The sequence below is a fragment of the Epinephelus lanceolatus genome, chromosome 23, assembly GCF_041903045.1.
Source record: "Epinephelus lanceolatus isolate andai-2023 chromosome 23, ASM4190304v1, whole genome shotgun sequence".
NCBI classification, from domain to species: Eukaryota; Metazoa; Chordata; class Actinopteri; order Perciformes; family Serranidae; genus Epinephelus; species Epinephelus lanceolatus.
Genome location: NC_135756.1, coordinates 9088089 through 9114240, shown reverse-complemented (window position 1 = coordinate 9114240; position 26152 = coordinate 9088089). Strand labels below are relative to the sequence as shown.

The 26152-nt window shown below is 42.2% G+C and overlaps 1 protein-coding gene across 13 annotated transcripts in view; it reads left to right on the top strand.

Annotated features, from left to right (window-relative positions):
• ppp1r12a (protein phosphatase 1, regulatory subunit 12A) overlaps positions 1–26152 on the top strand; it is a 72721-nt gene that overhangs the window by 7729 nt on the left and 38840 nt on the right. For all 13 annotated transcript variants that reach the window (XM_078165414.1, XM_033614703.2, XM_078165421.1 and 10 more), the window contains exons 2-3: positions 18569–18699; positions 24011–24129. In XM_078165414.1, the coding sequence (XP_078021540.1) occupies positions 18569–18699; positions 24011–24129 (250 nt within the window). The remainder of the gene's footprint in view (positions 1–18568; positions 18700–24010; positions 24130–26152) is intronic.

Sequence of the window (26152 nt, the reverse complement as noted above, 5' to 3'; positions counted from 1 at the left end):
AAACATTTTGGAGACGGAAAATTGGCGATGCAAATGGTGAGGTGGAAGCCTGGTGGTTGAATGGCGCACGCCATTTTGGGCTTTTGTTGGTAGGCATATTTTTAGTATGGAACCTACGTATTGTTTTATAAATGAGACCCCAGATAATTTTAACCGGGAAAAGCGCTGAATAAAGTTGTTTCAGATCTGTTTTTTTGACGCTGCTCATCGAAGAGGGGCTGTTAACCACTGTGGCTTACGCAAAAACATGGATGACCCTATTTAGAGGAAGTATTTGGTTTGTCTGTTCTAGGCTATTGTAGAAACATGGCGATGCAACTAGACGGACTTTGTAGTCCAGAACCTGCTCCCTATTTAGATATTAATGGCTCATTCGAAGGTAACAAAAGCATGACAGTTCTTATTTTGAGGTGATTACACTAAAGAAAACATACTTATTATATTATATTCCATTTCTGCAAATATATCCCCCTAAATCCTACACACTGGACATTGAACGCGAGATGAAATGGTGCTATATTGTTGAAATTCATTAATAAAGTGTAGAAAAGTCGGCTTGGTTTCTGACAGTCTACATTATCTAATATACAGCATGTTATTTTTAATTGTATCTTGACTAAAATATAGCATTACGTCATATCAACATTCATCTTAAGTGTGGTTTTTAGAAAGTTGGCTATATCAGTCCATAACATTCTTGTGTATATACAGTGAAAAATAAATGGGAAATACTCCACAATAGTCCACAGAAATCACACTTATATTCAATATTCAGTTTGAATCTTTCTAACAGGTTTTAGTGGGTACATTCTTTGTAATATCTTGAAAGATACTTCTTTAATCCTGCTGTTGATGCAGTATTTATCACAAACTTTTCATGCTTTTTCCCGCTGCATATCATTAAATAAGGAAGACCAAAATATTAAGATAAAGGGACAGTAGTGTTAGAGCACATCTCTTTCACCAATATAAATATTTTCCGCACAGTCAGATCTTAACGACGGCTCTATGGCACCAGAGTGCCATGTTTTATCTCTTCCTCTCGGCTGAATGCTTTTTGATGATGTCAGTGTGTGATACTATTTGTCACCCGTACATGAGGTTGTAGGCGTTATCGCTGCATCTTGGAACGGCTTGTGAGATTGATGAGAAATAACATGCAAGCTTAACTGCCTGTTGAGACTTCAGTGTAAACCAGATCTGTAAAAGGGTGCAGGTGCTTTAACAGGTCAGTGCCCACCACTTGCTTTCCCCTCTGCTCCCCCCTTTTCCAAGCCATGCATAGTATTGAGCTGCTGTGAAATGTTTGTGGGATGACTTCAGCTTATGTGTTTTTTTTCCCACCCTGTGGCACATAGTGTCTGCCTTCCACCTAAGCCAGGTCTCCATGAAGCCGTCCTGCTGTTGTTTGCTCGGCGGCAGTCACATGTCTCACGCTGAGTGTTTTTTATGGGTTGTTTTTGAACTGCAAACACCTGGACCCAGAGACTGTGAATTCCTCATTGTCTTACAGAGCAGCGAGTACAATTAAGGCAGAGAGTGCGTGTCCATTTGTTGTCTGTGGAAGGGTGAGGTTACATTCTTTCCATTTATTCTTAAAATGGCTGCATCTTCAGCTGACGGAGTGAGGGACAGAGGTGAACATGGTGATTTGGCCCATTGTACACAATCTAGACGTTGTGGTATTGTTAAGCCAGGAAACACAGAACATGATACCCTTGCGTTCTCAGTTTGGAAAAGTTAATGCTCACTGTTGCTTCCACCTGTCACCAAATAGCTTACTGTGAGAAAATACATCATGATATGATTACTGTGTTGGTCAGTAGCAATAAAAAATGGCTTAATCCACAATCTGACATACATTACCAGCAAAAATAGCGTTGCACTGAAACATTGTCTGTATATGGTAATGCCAGCTGATAGGACAAACTAATATATTGAGGCCTCTCTAAGTATAAGGCTTTGTCTTTACTCTTGATTGGCATTGATTTTTGTTAGTGCTGATCCATGAGCGCCCATGAGATTGAATGAACCTGCTGCTCGCCATGATGCTACCCCATTAGTGTTCTTGTGAGTAAGTGCATGTGAGTGATACTCTTCCTGCAGATAAATAGCGGTGTCAGTAAATGGGCCCGTACCATGATAGTTGGAGTACTTTGGCTTGTGATTCAAATGGACTTACATAAGTATGGCCTCTGTGTTAGAAAAAGCATTACCCTCTGGCTGTTAGTAGATGTGCTTTCTCATGTTTTGGATAATCCAAAATGCTTTTAAACTTTGCTGCATTCCAGTTGTCCCTCACTTGACATTGAGCTGTGCCGAACAGTTTGAAGCATTAGTCATAACGACGACATTCGAATTCTAAATCAACATTGAATGCTTTGACAAGTGATGGATGTAATCATCTTCCATTTAGCCTTTCATAAACAACATACAAACAAATGGAGGCATGCACTTAGGATTGGGTACCGTTCACATTGGAAATGGTACCGGTTATAGGGTCTTACTTATAGACATTGCGTACAACAGAACAAGGCCTGAAAGAGGCGTACCCCACTTCCGGAGCAAAAGTTGTGATCTATAAAAACAGACTTGATGGGAGAAACTTTGACCCATGCTTACGAACATTTTGGAGATGGGACACTGGCGACACAGGTGGTGAGGTGGAATCCTGATTGCAGGAATTGTACCAGGCATTTTTATCTTTGGTCTGTACATACATTTTTAGTATGGATCCTATGCATTGTTTTATAAATGAGACACCTGGTACCTAGAACTAGGAACAGGTATCCAGCGGTACCTTTTTCTTGGTAGTTTACTCTCTCTGCTATATAATAAGTTTTACTTTTGAGCAAGCTGCGGGGGTGACGTTGTTGACTGTAGACAGTTCTGCTTTTCGTCACTTTTCTAATCACACAAAGCTAATTTCCTCTCTCTCTCTCTGTTTGCTTGAGTTTGTGTGCATGTCTGCTTGTCTAGCAGTGATTCCAGGCTATTACTAAAATAATATAGGAAAGAAAACAGACCACGTCGAAACTATTGTGTCTGGTCTGGCTTGCTAGAAAGCTGAAAGAGCGGCTGGCTTTGGGGCGCATTGCGGCACTTCGGCCTCTTGTTTAAGCCTGGCATTTTTGCCCAGATTTGCTTCCATGTACTGACATTTTGCGCCGATGGATTAAACGTGAATTAGTACTCTGTAGTACCAATGTAATTCGGTCAGTACCCTTAAAAGTACAGAGTTTGGTACCCAACCTTTCACGCACCTGTTTTAATTGGCAGTCTAGCAGCAATCAAACAGCACCATAAAACACGTTAATTCATTAAAGAAAGTTGATTAATGAAATAAAGGCTTTCTCATTTAATCCTGTGAATCACTTTATTGAAATTAAGGAAGAATGAACAGACATTCGAAGCTTCATTCAAACTTTGATAGAAGCTTTGAATGATTAGAAATGGCATTCAGCCCTCGAAGATAAGTAGTTTTTTATTGCCATTGGCGTTTTCTGCTGGTGCCATATTATATATATATATTACATATATCTTTCAACTGAGAAATTCAACTGTGCATCAGCTAATTTGATAACAGATTGAAGTAGAAGTGGGGATGGAAAGTAAGAGAGATAACACCAATAATACAATTGAAACATCAGGACTGATTACAAAACAAGACACAATGAAAAGAAGTCATCACATCACCCTCAAATAAAATTGAATCTCCATGTTTTATAGAGCATAAATGTCAGGTCACTGAGTCCAATCAAGCTGCGATGTTAATAGACTGTTAAATGAATAATTAATGAACTACAACCACTCATGCTAACACACAGTCAAGTTACGATCCTCAAGGTCCACGACCCCCGGCTGATTTTACAGATCACGTTGAGTAAAAGTCTGGTCCAGTGTGGAAGAATCCTTTTCAGTGATTGATTGATTAATCGTAGTTTTATGTTTACTTTCCATCCAAAGTATATCAGCAGACAGCGTGCAATGTTGGTGCACATTGTGTCATCTCTGGTGCATCAGTTTTAAGCAGCTGACATCAATTATTGATAACTTACATGACTAACCCTCAGATAAACATACTCCTTTGTGTCTAATTCAGGTTGTTTAGATGGACAGTAAAAATGGACGCCCCTGTGCTGTGCGTGTTCACGCCCACAGCTCTGGGAGGAAGAGGGGGGTACTGCTTGTCTTTCCTCACCGAGGTGGTGATGGTAGGAGGGATCAGTGTGTTGGAGATTTCAGGCCAGAGAGGAACAGGAAGTGGCTGTTTATTTTTCTCATTTCCTCTTTGAAGCTCCACTAGTGAGCCTGCTTCTTCCACTCCCTCTGACAGTAGCCTAACATAGACACATGTACAGTCACAGCCTACAAGCCTACAGCTATCTGCACTGGGTTGCATAATAATTTACTTAAACCCAGGCAAATGAATACACATTCTCACCTTTTTTAAATTATGTGTTGTGGTGAATTATATGGATTTTTTTTTTGTTAAATTGTCAGTAACTGAGGTCTGCAGTGTATCAATGTATTATTGCCTTGAAGTTTATGAATAAAACCTCACTCCTAGTTGAAGGTCTTTCTGTGGGCTGCAGGCTTATCCTTTTGTAGAGCTGCACAATGGATGACGAGCAAGTAAAAGCCCTTTCACACCCAGCATGGATTTTTGTCTGCTTGCACACCCCTGCATAACATTAATGTGGGGAAAAAATATTCAGATAGCCCTTGATTTCAACAAATTAAAATCCTTTCTTCCAACTGATGTCATACTTGCATGTCTTAGCTAGCTTGCTGCCAAAATAGGCAGTGTCTTATCAATTTGGTTTCTGCTTCAGCTGAGATACGATTAAGATGCTTATGCAGCTGATATGCACTTGCTAACGTTGAATGTTGGTCACAGTCTCAAACAAACAGAAGCACATGGCTAATTATTATGCAGAATAATGTCATCGGGCCACCGGGTGCTAGTCTGTCGGATTTTAATCAAACAGTCCTTCCTGTCTGGGTGGCTTTATGTAGCATTCAATGCAGGAGTGATATTGTGATGTTCGTGAGGGCTTGATCCTCTAAGGCGGAATTTATACTTCCACGTCATAGGCTCTACGTTGATGTAGAGTCTACACAGTACCCTAAATATGTTTTGCAACGACGCAGACCTCCTGTCTAGTTCTGTAAGCTGAAACCATTTCCCTCAGTGGAAACAAAGCTTTTATTTACTTCAGTTTCACAGATAAACAATAAATTTGAAATGTTAACTTTTTTGTTGTTGCTGTTGTCCCTGGCCTCATATGAGTAGAGGAAATCGCTAGTCGCTAAGCTAATTTATGCAATGTAAAATGCCATAGGCTTGTGCTAATAACATTAGCATGTTGTCTATGTGGGGAAAATGTGTCCAGATAAAGACAAGTACTTTGTCTGTGAATGCTGTGAATTATAGTGAAGCTGATTTGTGTACTTGTGTTTTAAATTGTCGCTGATAAGCCATGTTTAATGTGTGTTTAATGTGTGTTTTGAATCAACTGAACTTCCACCGCCGACTAGTCTTTGGAGGTGTAACTGCAGAGCGACACAGACACACCACCGTTCAAGTGGACATGGGCACTATGTAGGAGTAAACTTTTCTTTGTCTTGATTAAAATAGAACAAGGCAACACGGATAACTTGCACTGGGCCCAGTACATATATGTATTTCCACATTATTGCATCACACTGTTGAGAAACACTTTTAAAATCACTGTATTTTCAAATGTAATGTACATGTCCAGGTTTTTTGTTCCATTTGAGTAAAATGAGTAGTTTATGAAACTTTAAGTGCGGATTACGCTGTATGCATCTTACTCTAACTGTCTCTTTGCGTGACGTGTACACGTGTACCAGCAGTTCAGCTTTCATTGTGATGACGATCCATATTTGTGCTGGTAATGGCTATAAATTGGTAAAATGCCTGCAGGGCAGTCCCTGGCACCCACACTATCCATTTAACCTCTTGGGCTCATAGCTTGTTGGCATGAGCGGTGACACAGTGCCAGTACGCTGGGTGAAGCGGGGAGGGGGGGGTGCACTGTGGACCGTTCTCAATGCCTCTTTAGTAGACTGACTGTCAGTGACTGCTGACTGAGCTATCTACTGTCCTCCGTATAGTAGCCTCCACATAAGGGTTCTATTATATGGAAATATCAACGGAGGTTGTATTCTGCCATCTCTCCGTGGCTATCTGACCTCTCTGCCTCCCCCTGCCCCTGGTGCCCCCTCTCGCCTTTGGACCCCTCACATGGAAACTAATTTGGCTCTCAAGTGGGGCTATTGTTTTGGCTGCTGAGCGAAAGCCCAAGTGAAACATACAGTCAAAATCTCGCCGGCATTTTTTCTCCCCCTCTTCCTCAATCCTGGTCTTCTTTTTCCATGGGAATCCCAGGGCCATATATGGTCGTCCTCAGTAGCAGCAGCAGCAGCTAGAGCACTGAAGGCAGAGGCTGTGTGTGTGTGTGTGTGTGTGTGTGTGTGTGTGCATGTGTGCGTGTGTGTGTAGTCTGGTTACAGCTCCCAACAGAGCTCATCTAGTGGAAGGACCCAGCTGGTCGCCCTGCAGCGCTCTAACCCTCCCCCTCGTACCCTCTGGCCTCATGAACCCTGCCAACAGCACAGGAGCTGTGAGCTCTTTGTCTCAGGCGTAAACACACACAGATGTACACTTCACAGAACGAACATTCACACCAAAATATCCCTCACACGTATAGATTCCCTGATCCTAATGTAAACCTTTTGTAGTCACGTCTGGATCATTCTATTTCCAATATCATGTTTACTGTTTCACCACATCTCTCATTGTCTAGGCCGCTCCAACACACACATGCAAATGCAGACACATAACGCACTCATACTTACATGCAGGCGGTAAGAAGGAATTCCTTTTGTGGAAGTGGCTGCGCGCCTCAAAGCCGATGACGTAGCCCACGAGGAGTGGCCAAAGCGCTGATGCCTGAAGCCCCAAGGCTAGGAGTATTACTTATCTGGGAATTTCTCCACTGGTATGCTAGTCCAGGGCCTCGCTGCTCACTGGTTAGGTGGTTGCGGATAGAAGTACTATAGGGAGAGGGAGAGGAATGAAGTATGAGAGGGAAGAAGCTGCTTTGTTGTCCGTGCTGTTGCTTTATATGGGAGAAAACTGGACTTTCCCCTTTGAGGAACAACAAACAACAAGTCCTATGTTATTAAGCTTTATTGTGGATGCCCTAAGCACTTATTCTGAAAGCCAACAAGCCTCTGTTTTATTCTATTTTGTACATGCAATGTTTGAGAAACCTTACACCATAATACCTAGATAATGTTTTGGCTTTCCTGACAGATACTAGAGGGTTTCAGCCATTATCCATCTCACCGCAGAAATTACAGCAGTTTCACTCCCCCCCCCACATCACACAAAAAGTAAAGCTGGAGACGGCTTACTGAAAGTGCCAGATGATTGCTAAGATGGCAAAAATTAGCATGCAAAGTTTGTTTTTATGAGTTTGTGTTTAATATGTTTTGTTAGAGAGAGTGGTAGTGATATCACCCTCTTTCTCCACATGCCATGTTTTATTTAAGGACCGTGTGTATCTTGTGGTTGTGTAGGTGCTTTGATCCGAGCCAAAGTCCTGATCACAATCAAAGTGACTCAAGCCTTTTGTGGTTTGGGGGTTGGAACAGCTGTTCTCCCATCTCTGTGATAAGCTCTCGGTTTGTTGCTGTTGCAGTTTTACATTTGGTGAGTGTAGCGTAATCCACGGACGTCCCTGTGGGGAGGTTTTATTTATTCAATAGAAAGTTCAGTCGTCCTTATAAAAACTGTTGACAGTGAGGTCTGTGGATCATCTCGAGGGATCTGGACATTGTTTCTGAAGAGACGTGTCTCTGTTGAATTGAGAATGACAGTAATCAATGACTGAGCACCACGAACAAAATTCCATTCACCATCACTGGCAAATAAAACCTAAACCATTTGCAAGGGAGATACAGTCAGGGACAATAGGGTTAAAGGGATGTTGGAATTTATGCTTAGGGCAACACTCATGTACATTTCGTATGTTTAACTGACGGGCATATTTGGTTGTTGAGGGCATGCTTTATGCCTCTGTACACTGCTTTCAGATAACATAGTAACAGAAAACACTAAGCAGAGACTTTCAGTTGTTTACAATGATGCTTTGAGTATGTTTTTGTGTGTCCAAAGGTTGTATAGTGCTAGATACATAATAGGAATGTCGATTTTAGGTTTTTTTTGCTTTCCATAGCCTGGCAACAATTAACCAATAGTTACATGATTCATTTTTAAGGGGGGAAAAAATGCAAAATAGCATGAAATACAAGAGGCCTTTCCCTTTTAGTCTGGCACTCCATTGACTCAGCAAGCTTTAGCACAACATTTTTAAGTGCTACCCATTTAGAGGTGGTGAAATTTTAATGTTTTGTGATGTAAATGTCTTGCCCTTTACTTCATTTAAAGTTGGCTTTGCTGACAGACAACCGGCTAACGGCGGTAACATGTGGAAACATACAACACATTTTGAGCTAGAAACTCCCTTAGCATTGTTAGCTATGTTAGCTCCACTAGCCATGCTGAGTCTGCTAATAGTGATAAGATAGTTAACAATGCTAAAGGAGGTTTGTGGCTAAAAAAAAAATAAGGCTGCTTAGTCACCAGAGTGAACTGGGGTAGTCCAGAGAGTGGGCAAACTAGCAAAGTGAACATATAGACCGACATGCGTGAGTTGTCAGAAATATTCTCTGCGGTTAACCAGTTAACAGTGAACTGTTGACGTCCCTGTCACAGGTTAATCAGCTGACTTTGCCCATATGTCACACACTGAGTCATTGAATGTATGACTGAATAAAGGAGAGAGCAGCAGTTGATGCAGTGGTAGATACTACAAAAACCTTCCTATGAGGTAGTTTCGGAGATGAGCCCACTTTGCTGCAGGTGTCTATCCGAGCATTTTGAGAATATGTGATCCTGATAAGTTTGCAGTTGTGCTGCTTTTAATTGTCTGTGTGTGTGTGCATGTTTTTGATGTGATGTGTGAAGTGTTTGTGGGATCATTTTGATAAGGTCCTTTTTTCTCACAGTGCTAGAGTCAAAATAAAATAGGTTGATTTGTGGTACCGATGATACTCCTCGCCACACAGGCACCGACACTGTTGTTAGTCATGGATGTTATCATGGCCGTGATGCACCACTGATGATACAGTCATTGAATGTACAATAGCTGCCATCACAATGAGCTCAGCTGGCTGCCTGTGTCACTGAGTTCTCTGCCACTCTCAGCAGTAAAACGTGTAGGAGCCACAGCAGGAGCTTTCTGCAGGGTGCTATAGTTGGCCATCTGAGGGTGCTACTAAAGGAAGTCAAGGAGGGGAGGGGTCTTCAAGTGTCTCCTTGATGTGGAGTGCTGCTAAATTAAGCTTGGAGCTCTCTGTACGATGGCCCAGAAGATAATAAACCTAACCTTTTATACACACACACAGTAGCTATACCCTTTGACTATAGCATGAAGAAGACTGCACCTTTTGTGAAGTGTTTTGTCTGGGGTGTCAGACGTGTCTGCCTGAAGTGAAACATAAGGCGCAACATTTCAAAATGCTATAATTATAATCTGTGTTATGGGTCGAGTCACTTAAGTTTCTGTTAACATAGAGTGAAGCTCATGACCTGCACTGATGTGATGGAAGATTGTGTTAATGTAAAGCACACAGACCGAAACAGATGGTTTGATAAGCCTGTTGATAGTGTTGTATCAGAAATACCTTATTGATCCTTGCAGGGGAATTGTAGCAGGGGAAGATGGTGTGGCTTTATCATTACTTCCTGTAAGCTGACTTTATCTAGACGTTGTCAGTACAGCTGGGCAGTATCATATCATGAGTGCTGTCTCTCCCTGATTTTAAAGGCTGTGTTACTCTGAACTCATCACACAGAAAGTTCTCTCTGATGGGGAAGTGACGCTGTTATCTAAGAGCCACAAGACGCGGGGTGGCTTAAGTATATCCCAGCTGACATTGGGCGAGAGGCAGGGACTATCACAGGGCTGACACATAGAGACAGACAACCATTCACACTCACATTCACACCTACGCACAATTAAGAGTCACCAATTAACCTGCATGTTTTTGGACTGTGGGAGGAAGCTGGAGGAAACCCACGCTGACTCACACTGGCTCTTGTGTTTCTTCAAGTCTGCTGTGCAAATGATTTATATAAGACACTGTAATAAGCAGCAGTGGCACCCACATAATCCCTCTATAAGACATCTTTTCTTTTACCATAAGAGGTCATGAGAATCGCTCCGTAAGTCATGCCTGCAAGGGGTTAAAAAAAGAAAGATGGCACCTCGAGATGCTCCTGTCAACATTAGTTTTTTGATGTTGTCTCACAGTGGTTTGCTTTTTGTGCTGCCTTCAGGGGCCATCCGAGCAACCCCCGTGCGCTTTAAAATGAAGCCCTTTCTCTATTTATTTATGTTTCTTACAAAAGCCTGACAAGGCCTGAACCCATGTTCTCTTTTTGGCTTTGTCGTCGTGGCAACAGACCGGCCTCCTTTCTTAAGTGCACGTCACGGGCGCATATTTGGGCCCACTCTGAGAATGGCTTAGCCCATCTTCTTTTGCGGCGCTAGCAGGGAGTGGGGCTTGAATTCCTCCATATTATTTCAGGATTAGACCGGTGCATATGATGGATGCTGTATTGTTTCTGTCCTAATCTTCTCCATATTTAACCCCGCTGGCTTGGGTAGGTTTATGAAGTTAATCTCTTGATAGTGCCTATAATCAGCCCCACGCAGGTGCAGTTAATTGATGAGTGTGTGAAGTGAGACATGCACATGGCTTTGCTTTATTTACCTTTCTGTCTTAGGAATTTGTTGTCCAAGTGCAGCTGTACTCTTTGGGGAACTTGTTTTAAGATGAAAAGTCAACATGAGCAACAGTGACTAGGTATTTGCATGTAGCATTTATGACTACTGTTTATCTAGCAAGGTTCGGCCTGATGACATGCTGATGTTTGCCTATGCCATCAGTGTGTTTTCCAGTTGTGAGGCCAGTTTGTGTGTGTGTTGTGTCATCTTTCCTGCTTCACATTAACTCCGGCAGGCTCGGGACTGGTTTCTTTTTCCTGTTCTCTCATAAAGTGCCACTGGAGGCCAATTATTTCTATGACAAATACAGGCCGAGTGTCCTGTGACGTCTGGCTGCTGTTTTTTTTAATGTGCTTCCATCAACACTGAAGACACATTTTTTGATTTAGAGCTAATTTTCTGAGTAGTTGGAAAAGAACAGTCCTGTATTGTGAGGATGCTAAGTGGTCTGTCACAAGCTCAAGGATCAAACAGGCTCTGTTGAAAGCATTACAGTGGATCCTGCTCCACTCTGCATTCCTACAGTATAAACTTTAGATAGCCTGTGGTGTTATGTTACAGCTTTACAGCACCGTTTAAACGAGACCTGTTCACCTGATGTGAATTTCAGTCTTCAGAGTTTTCCTTCTATGAGTCAGTGGAGTAATGCCAGCGTCTCTCTTCCACCCCTCAAGGAAAATGTTTAACGATGCCTGCTTTATGTGGATTATAGATTTTCATCAGATTGAACTTTTGACTCCCATTGACCACGGTTCAGATTTTTCAACTTCAATTAATTCCTAATGAGAGATTAGTGATTTTTCGCTGCTTTTCTTGCTCCACTGCAAACCTAATCCCACAAAGGCTAATGGGTAAACAGAGCTGTGTTCAGAAGCTGGCCCACACAGTGTACATTAAGCTCTATCAACCAGTCAAATGGAGCATCCTGTGTCCATTGATTTGGTTAGTACTAGATTTTTTTTTTTTTTTCTGTTCTGTTACGTCAACTTCCCAGAAGCCTCAGTTTCCATTAGAGAGGTCTTTTTATCAGAAAGGGGAGCAAGGACTCATCCTGTAGTCCTGCCTGGCAAACTGACAGGATACATCAAGTGATATTAAATGTGCTGTGGCCACATGGTCACCATTTCTCTCTCTCTCAATGCAGCAACCTTGGTTTTCTCAGTTATATCATATTAAGGATGATTAAAATTAGACCTGGACATGTGGAGCTGAGTAGTAGGGATGTCACAAGCATCGATTCTTCAGTACCAGGTCGGTGCGGAAATTCTGAAAACATGACCGCACACATTTCTAATGTCACTTAAGTGTCCCACGGTCGCGGCAGTTGGGTAAGGGAGATCGTCCCTTTGCAGTAGCTGCTCGAAAACTTTGGAATAGCCCTCCACTCTCAATCAAATGCTCCCCCTCCATTGACACTTTGCGGTTGTTTGATATAAACTTGATTTTATTTTATTTTGATTTTCTCCAGTACTGTAGGTACGTTCTTTCAGACGTGACGGGGCAGCATATACGCCTTCAAGTGTTCTAGTCTGCCGTTTAAATGCCAAAGGAAGCAGAACGGCGACAACACATGAAAAATGGTCACAAGTGCAGTTGTAGCAACTCCCGAGACATATTTATACTATTTCACAAACGGCAGCAGTGTGACATGGTGCCGAGCATCTACTCTGCACTTAGTACTTCGTGTTTGGCTTTTTTTTATTTTCTTATGGTAGCTGAGAATTGAAAAATGTCATTTTGGGTGAACACTGCGGTTGTCGCTGTCACTTTTTACCCAGCTGTCCAATCACAGTGGAAGAGGGGCGGGACAAATAGCCTACCAAACACACCATTCGTCACATCATCAAGTGCTGGATAACAAAAACAAAGGAGGAGAAATATGTTCATATACAGTCGGCCAGACATACTGAACTGAACTCTACCTGGGCGGCACTTGTAAAATGACAGGACGCCAGGCTCCAGTCACATCAGCCCATGCAGCCAGTCGCAATAGCTCTGCACAGGTCAGATGTACACAGGGGCGTTTCTAGGATTTGAGGCCACTATGGGCTTAGCTCAGACCTTATGTGACCTTATATACTCGCCTTATTTATGTTCAACGTACAAGGAAAAAAAGAATAATTGTATTTCCACTGTACCTGACACCCTGTTGCGGGTTATGAGTTGAGTGTCACTGCTGTAGGCTATATATTAATATATGTTTCCTTGCCCACAAAATCTCATGAACCCACATCGTTGAATTTCACTGGTATTGGTATCGTTACATGCCTACTTTGTATCTGTAAGACTTCACCAGGCATTTAGAGTATTGTATAGCTGTGATAAAGATCCAATTCTTACCATAGTTCGTTTCATTTAATGTCTTTAATGTCTTCTTTGTCATACCATATAGTTCCATCCGTCTTATTACCTTCACGCTTTACAAGGCCTCATCTCTTCTCCCCCTCTCAGCACACTGGCCAAACAGGTTTAAATGGCAACGTGTTTGCTGCGGAGTGAGTCATTACACGTCTGAATGTTTCACCACGAGCACGGCACAGATCCTATATGTCATTTCGGGGCTGACTGTGATGTGCGAGACAGTATGAAGCCTGCAGTGTTTCTTAATATAACTTCAATTAATAGTCAGATCCCCCTCCTCTTCTTCTCTGCTGTCTGACTCACTCACTCTGCCCCCTCTCAGATATGAAACGTTTTGTCGTTGTAGATACGAACCACGGAGGTGAATGTGGGGCTGCAAGTGTCTACGCTGCCCCACTTACTGCTCACCTCTGTGCATTCATGTCTGTTGGTTGAGTGTGTTGTCCCATCACCACCACACTTTCCCTTGACTCCCTTCTTTCTCCTGTCCCTCTGGCTACTACACTCTGCACACTCTTGATGCAGGCTGTCACTCTGGCACCTGTCAGCCACACACAATTACAGCCATTAAGGGATTACCTTTGTTGGGCTCCAATAGCTGTGGGGAGGAGCCAGTGGAGGAAGACTGGTGACGCACTCAAGAGGGAGGTCACAGTCGGCGCTGCGTTCGCCTTAAGGGGCTTGTTTCCATTCTTAGAGGAGAAGGAGAAGACTTTGAAGAGATAATAAGTGTGTGGGGAATGACTGGGGGGGGAGGGGGGGGGGGGATTTAGATGAGGGCATTGAGGACAGTTTTTAGATGAGAGGCAGAAAGCTTGAACAATCCTTTTTTTTTTCGGTCACATCATGTCGGCAGTCAAAAAAGGAAAGTGAGCGCAGTGCTTTGTATGTAAAAGGAGTCTGATAGACTCAGTCAAGGCTGACTGACTGAAGGCTATGTGTCACCTCACATTACCTTATGTAGTATGTTAATGTTGCACTTGAACACACAGCAGTAGACGGCTGTCTGACTGCCAACACGCGCATTCGTTCTGTATCTGCGCAAAAAGAACTGACCAGTCAATACAAGATAACCTACAAGTTAATGGTAGGTTAGTGAAATAACGTCTTATTAGATAATTGACATTGCTTTACATTGTGTCCTCATATCTGAGGTCCTTGGCTTGTCAAAGGACAAAACTAAAAGCTGTAGTGAAAATTGCACTTCTCACTGATTCACTTGGCTAAACAGTGAGTAACATAGCTTGCATTTGTTTGTTGCCAATTCAGCACACTCAGTCAAGTCTTAACAAGGTCTCACCGGTGCCACTTGTCATTGTTTGTAACCTCATAACAGGGGTAGACAGTGCAAGTATTTCGCTTGCATTTGCCCCTCAAAAAGACGTGTGCTAACCCGAAAAATCACTTACGGGCACGGTGTGCAAATGCATGATTGAAAACCTACTGTAATCTTTTCCCCGTGTGCTGCTAACCGTTTAAAAACTACAAGTCCCACAAATCACAATCTGCCAATCGCAGTAGGGTTTTCTGTGATGACGCAGCTGGTGTCAAGTAAGAAAAAGGTAACTAATGCAAAAAATACTGACAATACGATAGGCTAGACGTAATATGTGCAGACATCGCTAAAAAAGAAGCACATTTGTTTTTATTTTGAGTGAAAAAGAGACAAGGGGAAAGAGGAATCCGGCGAGGTTCAACTAATGAGGCATTGCACTTGGCATTTACTGAGGCGGCTAATGTTAATATTAGCATGACGGCTTGTAACGACATGGTGGCTTTATTAGAAAACTTGCTACCATGACCTTGCTGTCGCTTCAACATCCACTGGAGCCAATGGAGGGAGAACATACAGATTTTTATGTTTTAATGTCTAGAGAGGAGAGCATGATAAAGACATGAGAGAGGTGATAGCATGAAGCAACTGACATGCTACTTTCTCTGTCTGAAACTGTTTTTTCCTGCTGTATTAATATGAGTGTAATACATGGTTTGAGAAACTCAGCATCACGTGAACATTTTTGTCTGTGTTAAAGCGTAGAGCCCTGCACAAGGAGGCAAATGGGATGAATCTGTGGAGGATGGACACAGCAACATAGCAAAACCTTAATGTGACCAAAGAGTGTTAATGCCCATGAAAAATAACCACCAATCCTCCTGTTCCCTCATAATGAAAATACATGAAGCTTATCTTCACCACATGATAGTAGAGTTAATGTAATATGATGGAGTACCTAGACGCATCCTGTTTGGAAGTCTTGAGTGTCCTGATACTTTATTTGAACCAAAGCCATTACCAAATTGTGGACTTGGATGGAGACCACAAGCTGCCATGTGTTGGCACAGGTGTCGCCACATCATTTGCACATAATGCTGCCGTCCAACTAATAAACCCTTGACGGTGACATTTCAGTATCACTGAGAGCTGCAGCACTGTCAGAAGTAATGTCTTGCTCCGCTGTCTGCCCCTGTAACAAAGTCAGATGTCTGTTAACAAGTCCATCTGCACCTGGAGGAACTCTGTGCCTGAGCTCCCACACACAACCGCACCACATCATACACAAACACACACACGCACTCTGTCAGATAAGCTCAGTGAGGCCTTTGCAGGCGCTCTTCAGCTCTGGCCATGTACGGCGTTGTAAACGGCCCAAATTTGGACAAGGATTCCAGCCAGATAGTCGTGTGCCCTGAACGTGAGGCCGCTGTGTGTTCATGTGTATCTGTTTCCCTTGTCAACGCTGTTGTTGTCATAGCAACCCCAGGAGGGAGAGCGAGACAGTCCAGGCACAGTGTTCAGTGATGGGGGTGAGGGGATTGTGGTGGCAAAGTTTTTGGTTTTGAGTAATTGTTTAAAGTCTGTTTTGCTACTGATGATTAACTACAACTGTCAGTCAGTGAGTGTGTGTTACCAGAGATCAGTTCATAGCTGCAGAGGTACTAAGGAAGAAAGTTTTCTCCCAACTTGAGGGCTTTGTTTTTCTGACCACGTCTTTGCGGGTCACCTTGTTTACGTGTCTCTGATTCCAGGTCCTCTTCCTTACCTCGGGGCCTCTGTGTGTCCTGAATGCAAAGTGCACTGCAGGCTCTCCATTTCTGATTTTCCTCAAGCTCGTTGTTCTGGATGTTGAGCAGAAATATGACCTCCTTAACAGCTTGCTCCCTCTCAGGCGTGTGGCCAAGTAAAGCTGCTAATGCCCTGGCTGTGTATGCAATACAGTAAATGCGTTTTTGGAAAATAATAAGTATGTAAATGTATGCATGGATGGATAGATTTACTTTATCGTGCAAGAGAGAATTTTTTTTCGTATATATTATGATGCCTACAGAACAGTAGTGGCTTAGTGGTTAGCAGTGTTGCTCAACAGCATGTCGTGAGTAGGCTTGTTGTCACAGCAGACATTTCACAGTGATGCAAGTCCTTGGCAGAACATTCCTAAAAACAGTATTCTCGGGGCATTGTCTCCTTTTATTAAGGCCCAGATATACCAAACTGACATCTGACCTAGAGGTGATGAAGGCTGACTGTTGCGTCGCCTCGCGTCATTTGTGTTTAGGCCAAAAAGTTGCACTTGAACATACCACAAAGACTACAACCCGAGGCCAACTAGCATGTACGTTGCTGTGCCGGTGTTAGAGGAAATAACCTCTACAGGAGCAGGCGGCGGTAGTTTTTTGTCATGCAAAAAGGAAAACTGGAAGACCGACAGGACGGATTTAAGATGCTAGTTAGCGAGTTAGTACATTAACAACACAAACAATTAGGAATGATTTCTGCAATCTCACACACTCTTGACTTGAGTTGTTTGTTTGCTTTCCTCACTTCCTTTTATCTTGATCCATTCACCGACATCCTCCGCCATCTTGGACGCCGAAGCAACATGCTAAATTGGCTGGGAACAGCCGACAAAGGCTGACTAGTGCCAACAGTCTAGGATGCGCTGCATAAACTAGGGCGGCAGACTCTTACCTGCAGCCTGATATTGACCGATGGCAAACTGTCAGCCTGTTGTGTCAGGGCTCTTAGACTGGAGAGAGCAATGAGCAGTGACGTGCAGCTGAGGTCGTTGGCTGGTCCTGAACAGTGGGGATGTTGTGATTATATGGTTGATTTTCACCTATGCCACCAGAAGGCCCCAAAGACAGACATTTTGCTTGGTTTCGCATGCAGAAATCTAAAGGTTGTAAACAAATAAAGCATTTTTCGCTATTTTATTGCTCACCAACCATATTAAATAATGCTTGTTATAGATTAGAACGTCTAGTAGCATAGTTTGACTTCTAGACTGAGACTGTAGGTTTCATAAGAATAAAATCCAGACCTTTAAAAATGTTAATTTCTCATTAACATTTAACCAGGCTGAACAGAAACTGAAAGTACACCCACCCTGGTGCAAATTCTGTTTCATAAAGTAGGTAAAAATCACCCACTTCATCCGTCAGAGGACCTTAAATTAGATCTCTCCCACTTGCAGTTCCTATTCATTTATGTGGGTTTCACTTTTGTTTTCACTGCATTATCAGTCATTTATGGTTAGGTTTGCTGCACAGAGTATGGTTAAGCGACATTATGACGGTGTAAAGAAAATGCCAAATGCTTAAAAGCGCCCACTTTGTTGTGGGTGCTTCTTTGGTGACAGTGTGGGACGTGTCAATCATCATCAGACATGCATGATATATTTGTGGGTGGTCTGCTAGCTCTCAATGCAGTGTCTTTACTTCCCTTTGAATGTATTCGGTGAAAGTAGGAAAGGTGTCTCAATCTTCTTCCATTGAATGACACAAACTCAGGGGCCAAAGTGTGCTGGCAAATAAAGTCCTTTTTACTTTTGCTCAACCACAGATGTGGATTTAATTGAGTGATTCATCAGCTGCTCAGTGTAAGAGAAGAACGTACGGTTTGTGGTCTTTTCATTTGATTAATCATACGTGAGAGAGTATTTGGCTAATGTGCAGAGCTGAATGTTTCTGGAAAAGCAGTCTTTAGAAGTATAAATGAAGTCTCTTCCTTTCTGCACAAAGTAGCAGCATATAGGTACAGCACCTCACTGCCTCCATCAGCAGTACTACGCTACGTGGTATTTCAAGCACTCCTGTTATGTGGAGGCATTTTGGGAATGCTCTGCCTGCCAAAAATTCCCCAACAATTCTGGACGCATGTGGCAAGCAATCAGACACAGTGCAATGCTGCGTCTATGCAAGCTGTAACTATAGCACAGACATAAGCTCGTATGCATGTGGGCATGCAAACACAGACACACAGGGCAGGTCAAGCTCCTTGCTCCTCACAGTGGCCTCACTCCGCTTCTCTCTTTCTCCCCTAGGCATGCATAGACGACAATGTTGACATGGTGACTTTCCTGGTGGAGCATGGAGCCAGCATCAACCAGCCCGACAACGAGGGCTGGATCCCCCTCCACGCTGCAGCCTCCTGCGGATACCTAGACATAGCAGAGTGAGTATTGAGAGGCCTGTTTCTGAGAAGCAGTAGTATCTGTTTCATCAGGTTTCTGCAAACTCATCCTCACATCCTGTTCTGTGTCTAGCTTATTTTGTGCGACTGCAGCTCTCCTCATTAAATCTTTCAGTTCAGTTTGTGTGAAAATATTTGAGCGGTTGTGTCAATAAGGTTCCTGTGTGAAAGTCCAGCTGGTATGATACAATTTAATTTGGACTGCCAAGCACAAAGTGACATCAGGGCTGACTCCAGTTGAGGTCTGAACTGTCCTGTCACCTCTCTGACCCCCTCCATTAGTGACCCCTGTCTTTATATTGGTGCTAGCAAGATTGATGTCCTTTCAGTGTGGTCTAGTTCTGTGTTATAATCATGTATGTATGTATGTATGTATATATATATATATATATATATATATATATATATATATATATTTTTTTTTTAGTTTAGTAAAATTGGAATTGGTTTTAAAGGTTAAGTTCAGTATTTTTCAGCTGGGCCCCTATTTTCCCATGTTTTTGTGTCTAAATAACTGATGGGAACTATTTAAGGTATATAATAAGGTTTGAAATTGATCCAGTGTAGAGCGAGATTTGGAGCATGTTTCGCACTGACAATTTACATTACTAAAAGTGTTTGTTTTTGTCACTGACAGGCTCACATTTTTAATTTAAGTGTCTGACAACTTATGGAAAGGATCCCTACAGAGATAGACCTTTTTGTTATAGAGTAAGAACCTTTTTGTTTTATGCCAAACCCTCCAGACCCTATTTGAATAAACATTAATTTTATCATTGAAGAACATTCTTCATTCAAAGCGGACAGAAACAAAATAGAACTCACTGTTCTGGTTTACGTTCAACTTTTCCAACAATCACCAACTCTGGTTTGGTTGAAATAAACCCTTCAACCCTTAATTATTACCTCTGCCAAGGAGGTTATGTTTTTGCCGGCATTGGTCTGTTTGTCTGCAACATAACTCAAGAAGTTATGAACAGATTTTGATGAAATTTTCAGGAAAGGTGGATAATGGGACAAGGAATCGGTTGAATCGAAGTGGATAAAATAATAAAAAAGTCTATGGTCTGACAGCCTCAGCAGCAATTCCAATTTCTAAAGACGGTGAATATAGCGCCATCTGGTGGTCAGAAAGTACGTCTTGTTCTACTTGCTAAATATTGTTGTAATTCTAAAGTTGAATTTAATGTTCTGTGTTGGAAAAAAAGAAAGTAAAAAATACGAAAAACCCATCTTATGTTCTGTGTTGGTAAAAAAATGAAAACGAAATAAATACACCACAGTGTCTCCATGGTGAAGGCATATATAACCTAATAATGATAGTGATGCAAACAACCTAATTGTGATGCAGGCTGCAAAATCTGATGCAGAGGGGGAGGGAATATCACCTACTTGGCGGAGGTCTGCACTCTCTGAGTGCTTTTCTAGTTAGATGTATAAATTACTGTGTGTTTAAATGGAAGAAAAGGGATCTTAACCTTTAACAAAAAGGTCTATCTCTGTAGGGGTCCTTTCCATACGTTTTCAGACACTTAATATAATAATCTGAGCCTGTCAGCGGCAAAAACAAATGCTTGTAGTGGACGTAAATAGACCATGAAAACGTGCCCCAAGTAGTTACATCGTAGCCTGTTTGGAAGCTGCTGGCTGCAACACTTGATTAATACTGGACCAGATTCAAAAGTTGTTGTTACAGTTATAATAAATGTCTGTCTAAATATCCTGGTCTTGTAGGGCTAAAACTCGGGGCATGGAAATACTACAGCTCAACTTTAGAGCTTGATTCCAGGTGCACTTGCCTAACCTCTCCATATTTGATTACATTACTCTAACAATGTGTGTCTTAGTTATCGGATGTGCTGCTGCCAGCGTGCTACTGAAAATGATGGCTATTGACGTGTTGATTCTGGAATGCTAGCTGACGTGCCCATGGGCATCTGCACAGTACACGGGTGCCAGTTGGCAGTCGTTGAGGATGTTGAGGGATCCCGAGGAAATTTGTCAAAACAATGTTACAACAAACAGTAGAACCTGTAAGAGTGCCACTGTGCAACATTAAAGGGCAAGTTCGGTATTTTTCAACCTTGTTTTCCCATGTTTGTATGTCTAAGTGCAATGGGAACAAAGTCCAGTATTGAGGGAGACAGGCTGTAATGTAATCATTGGGGGCACGTTAACATCGTCCATTTACATCCACTGTAAGTGCTTGTTGTTTTCACTGATAGGCTCAGATTATTATTCTAAGTGTCTGACAATATTATGGAAAGGATCCCTACCGAGAAAGACCTTTTTGTTTAAGCAGGAACAGCCCCGAAATGACCATTGCCAATTCCAGTAAATAATTTTAGCATGTATAGAGTAGGATATTTTCAGTTTTAAGACAAACCAAGACAGGTTTTGGGAGTTCATATTTGTTCCGATTACTTTGAATGAAGTGTTTTATGATGACGAAATTACTGTTTATTTAAATGGAGTCTGGTGTCTTTGGCGATGGTGATTTCAGGGCTGTGTCTGGTTAAACAAAAAGGATCTTACTCATTAATAAAAAGGTCTATCTTTGTAGGGATCAATTCTATAATGTTGTCAGGCACTTAGAATAATAACCTGAGCCTGTCACTGTCAAAAACAAGTACTTTTAGTGGATGTAAATGGATGGTGTTAACATGTCACTAGTTATTACATTACAGCCTGTTTCGTCCTGCCGTCTGCAGCGCTCCGGCTCAATACGGGACTGATTTAAAAACACGGTTGCTCCCATTTGCACTTAGACACAAAAACATATAAAAATAAGGTTTAAAAATACTGAACTTGCCCTTTAATATTGCACAGCAGAACTCTTAACTGGTTCTGTCGTAACATTGTTCTGACAAATTTTCTTTGAATCCCTTAACATCCTCAATGACTGCCAATTGGCACCGTTACACCATATTGATGCCCATGGGCATTTCAGCGAGCATTCCAGAATCAACACGTCAAAAGCCATCATTTTCACTGGCACACAGTCCTCGGCACATTTTGACAGGAGCGGCAGCGCATCTGATAGCTCACACACACACACACACACACACACACACACACACACACACACACACACACACATTGTTAGAGTGATGTAATCAAGTATGGAGAGGTCGGGCCTCTATAACTGGAATCGGGCTCTAGAGTTGCACTTGTCGTACTTTCCTGCCCCTAGTCCTTTTCAGGTAAGGAGACTGCTCGCAGGGCACTGAACACAACACAGAGATGTTATCAGAGGATATTTAAACAGGCTAAAGGGGGCTGAAGGAGCTCAGTTGTACTCATTGTTCAGCATATTAGGAGTGTGCTGTGACCTGCTTTACTTCTGTGTTACATTACAGGAACCTGGCTTCAGATTTATCCCCACTGTTGATGTTTTCCCAAAAAGTAACAAGTGCAGACTGGAAGGAAGATAAACATGTGGATTATGTATAAATTAGCTGCTGGGCAAATTTCCTGCCCAGCATTTGTGTCGTAATTAAATAGTCTTTTTGAGCAGTAATGTAGATAAATGACATTCGCAGTGTCCGTAAAAATGTCCACACAGTTTTGAGATATTTTAGTGTTGTTAGCGTCTCAAACCCAGTAAGTCTGTGTCCAGTAAGCCTCATGAACACAGCACCAGCAGTGGGCTAGAATTACAGAAAACAAGAAGTTTTTTGTTGTCGCATAATGAATGAAAGGTCAAGTGGCTGGCCTGATATGGGTGACTAATGGAGACGTCATGTCACAGAGAGAAACTCAGCAACCTGATGTGGGCGGTGAGCTCTCAGTAGACCCATTTTTAATCCCAGCATCCTCATTCACAGTAACGGGAACTCCAGAGCGGGACTGTATCTCTGCGCCCCTGGTGTCACCACAGCCATCTAATGGTAGGGTTGGTTAGGAATCCCACAGTGGGACTCTGGACCACAAAGCCATCAAACCTAGTAAAGCTGACCTAAAATAGGCAGAATAGAAAGTCCAATCAAGGAAGTATAAAACTCTGAAACGTAACTGCAGTCATTTGCCATTTGGGGGGGAAGTCATAAGCGCTGAGACTGTTTCAAGTGGCGTGTTGGCCTAATGAGAAGGGCCTGAGTCTCGCCGCAGCTTTAATTGGAAGCAGCTGAAGCCAAGATGTTGAGTGGGTAGAAAGGTCTTGAATCTCTGTTGGGGGGAGGCAAAGATAGAAAGGGTTAAATCACTAAATAGCCTTTGATACAGTGTTAAATTTTGGTTATATGTTATTATTTATGGAGTTGTGGTTTTATGCCTTAAAGGGACAGTTCACCCTAAAATAAAAATCACATAATTTTCCTCTTACCTGTAGTGCTGTTGATCAGTCTGGATACTTTTGGTGTGAGATGCAGAGTGTTGGAGATATCAGCCTAAGAGATGTCTGCCTTCTCTCCAAGATAATGCAACTAGATGACACTCAGCAATGAATGCTGGGATTGCATCTGTAGTTGCAGTTACGTACTGCAAGACAAAGGGGACAGTAGTTTACTGTCAAACCTGGAGAGTAGTAAACATCCATGCCCTGGTTTTGTGCCACTCCTCATTCAGACGCCTCTTTTTCTTTATTTTTCAGGTGTGGCGTGTTCACTGTGTTCACTGTGTTCACTGTGCTCACTGTGCTCACTGTGCTCACTGTGTTTGCACAGACCCTCTGCAGTTTAAACACACCACATGACTTAGGTTCCTTTAGCATATTACTTATTTGAACATGGAACATGGCTATTTACCTTTGTCATATCACATGTGCTGTAACTTCAGGGTGTGCTGAACACCAGCAAAAGACTCGTATGTTACTAGACAAGTCAGTTTTATTTATGTAGCACCAAATAACAAAAATTATCTTGTCTGTATGGACACCTTTTCCTCCTAATTTAATTTGTTTTATTAATTTAAAATTAATTTAATTTTATTTAATTTTATTATTTTTATTATTCTTTTAAGAATATACATATACACATTTCTTATTGAGGATTTTAAGCAGCGACCAAACAGCAACATGTTTAAGATTTTGCACCAGATAATTATGGATTTTATTGTAATGATTAATACATTCAGTATCAGTGTTATTGTTGACGTGTTGTGAAGACATGACTGGCAACACAGGAGTTGCAGACTGTGGTGTAGTCGTGTCAACCAGTTTAAAGTGACAGTTGCCTCTACCTCCTTTCCTTTTCACCCCGTCAGAGGCTAGAGTTTGACCTGAAACTTTTCAGCACAAAAAATCAGCTAGACTGTAACCATCCTGGCTTAAACCTAAAATGTGTTGTGGTTGCAGGTATCTCATCAGCCAGGGTGCCAGTGTAGGAGTTGTGAACAGCGAGGGTGAGACACCGCTGGACATCGCCGAAGAGGAGGCGATGGAAGAGCTGCTGCAGAATGAGATCAACAGACAAGGTGCAGTATTAAAGACATCTTGAACTTGACTGTCCTTGTCACTCAACATAAAAATGTGTCTCAAGTGAATTTAACCTCTGGTAATGCACTGTAGCTAACACAGCCTCTGTCAGGAAGTTATGTATTGTTAATGCAGAAAGAAAGAAGAAGTGGAGACAGGCCAGTGCTGGATTTTTGTGTCGCTACCAATATTTGGCAGTGCTATTTCTGAACATGGGCACTGAGCTTTATTCAGTGGGTGATTTAACAGGGAAAGTGCTCATTAATAAACACTGCTGTAAATGCACCAGTTACAGAGTTAGCCAAGATGATCAGCCAATAATAAAAATAGAGGATAATAATTTTGTGAAGAAGCTTCAGGTGTTGAAGTTAATCATATCCAGACATAGTTTTGGGGCCAAATGCATAAAAATTAACTTTATAAGTGCGGCTTTCATTTACAGATTTACAGAACACTGTAGACTAAACAACACAATCAGTGAAATGGGCAAACACCAATTTATATTTAATCTCACCCTTATCATATCACCTGCAGCTATCAGCTAAAACCATGTGTACACCTGGCCTGAAGCCTGCGTCACGTGCACACATTCTCACTTCACATTCCTCCTTTTTAAATACCAGTTAATGTGTGGGAAAATGTGTTTGCATGTTTTTTGTGCATACACATCGTTGTGCATCTGGCCCTTGATATGTTAAGCATTTAAATGGCAGCATAGCTGTGAGGGGCGTCTGTGTGTCCTTCATGCATGTATGAGTATGTTGTCAAATAGACTCTGAGTTCTCATTGAGTGTCAGTCACCTGCTGTTTTTCACTCGCCTGCCTGCTGAAAACTTACATAATATAGAAAAGTGATCCAGCTGTGTTGTGAGCACTCATGTGATGATTCAAAACCGAAAAGTTGAGTCTTTCTATTTTGGGGCCTGGGCATTCTTGAGATGATGAAAGGCCCTTCCCTATGGTGAGAGGCCACATACAGACGTGTTAACTGGCCCCGGGTCAGAGGGGTGCTCGTCGGCTCGCTAATAAAGGTGAGCTGGCCTGCCCCGCTCTATGGAACGAGATGGCACTCAGCTTGTGGTGCTCAAAGTGCCAAAAAAATACATGTGAAAACTCAACATCACTGTCTCTTTCCAGAAGTCATGACCTGGTTACTCAACATAATCCACAGACCTTGTTGTGAGCAGTTTCATGTAGGAACTATTTTCTTTCTATCAAACTACACCCGGGAAACAATATCACCACACAGACTGAAGCGTGCATCTACTGCTAACTCACCTAGCATCACTGAGCTAGCTAATGCTACAGCCCAAATTAACACCCACCAAGCGCCACATGCAGGTAGATTTTCCATTTGGTGGGTAAATATTTGTACAAAAATCATCATTTAATAAAAAACTACTACTCCTACCTCGTTCTCCTAGCACCCTTATGCACCCTGATGAAGACCTTCGAGTCGAAACCGGTCAGTGTTTTAATGGAGGCAGCCATGTTGTTTTAATAAAGGCTTTTTAACTTCATTCAAACGCATTTGTTCCTGCTCGATGTAGAGTACCTTAAGTTCATTTTTCCTTCCTAATAAAAAAGTTGAGAATTTGTACCACATTTTGGTGTCATTTACTGTGCCCTGCTTCTTTGCTATCATGGTCGGCGTTTCATGCACACACACACACTCTCAAGATGTGCGCAAAGAAACTGATTGTTTAGCGCTCACTTGCTGACAGTGTGCTGCTAGCTACCATCAGGCTAACGTGTAGCATGGGGTTGAGTCGTGTCCATGCTGGAGGTTTTGTAGGTTGAACCAAGATGGCAAACTCTTTATTGCCTCCAACACTGTCAGCTTCACTTCTTCCATTCTCACCTGTCACATTAAAAGCCCTAGACATATCCACTAAGTCACTGCTTACCTGGAAAACCTATATACATGCTGAGCCTGTGGTGATGAGTGTATCGATACATTAAAATAATTTAGCTTTAACTTTTGCTCTGGCCTTTTCTTTAAGTTTATATTCAACATGATAC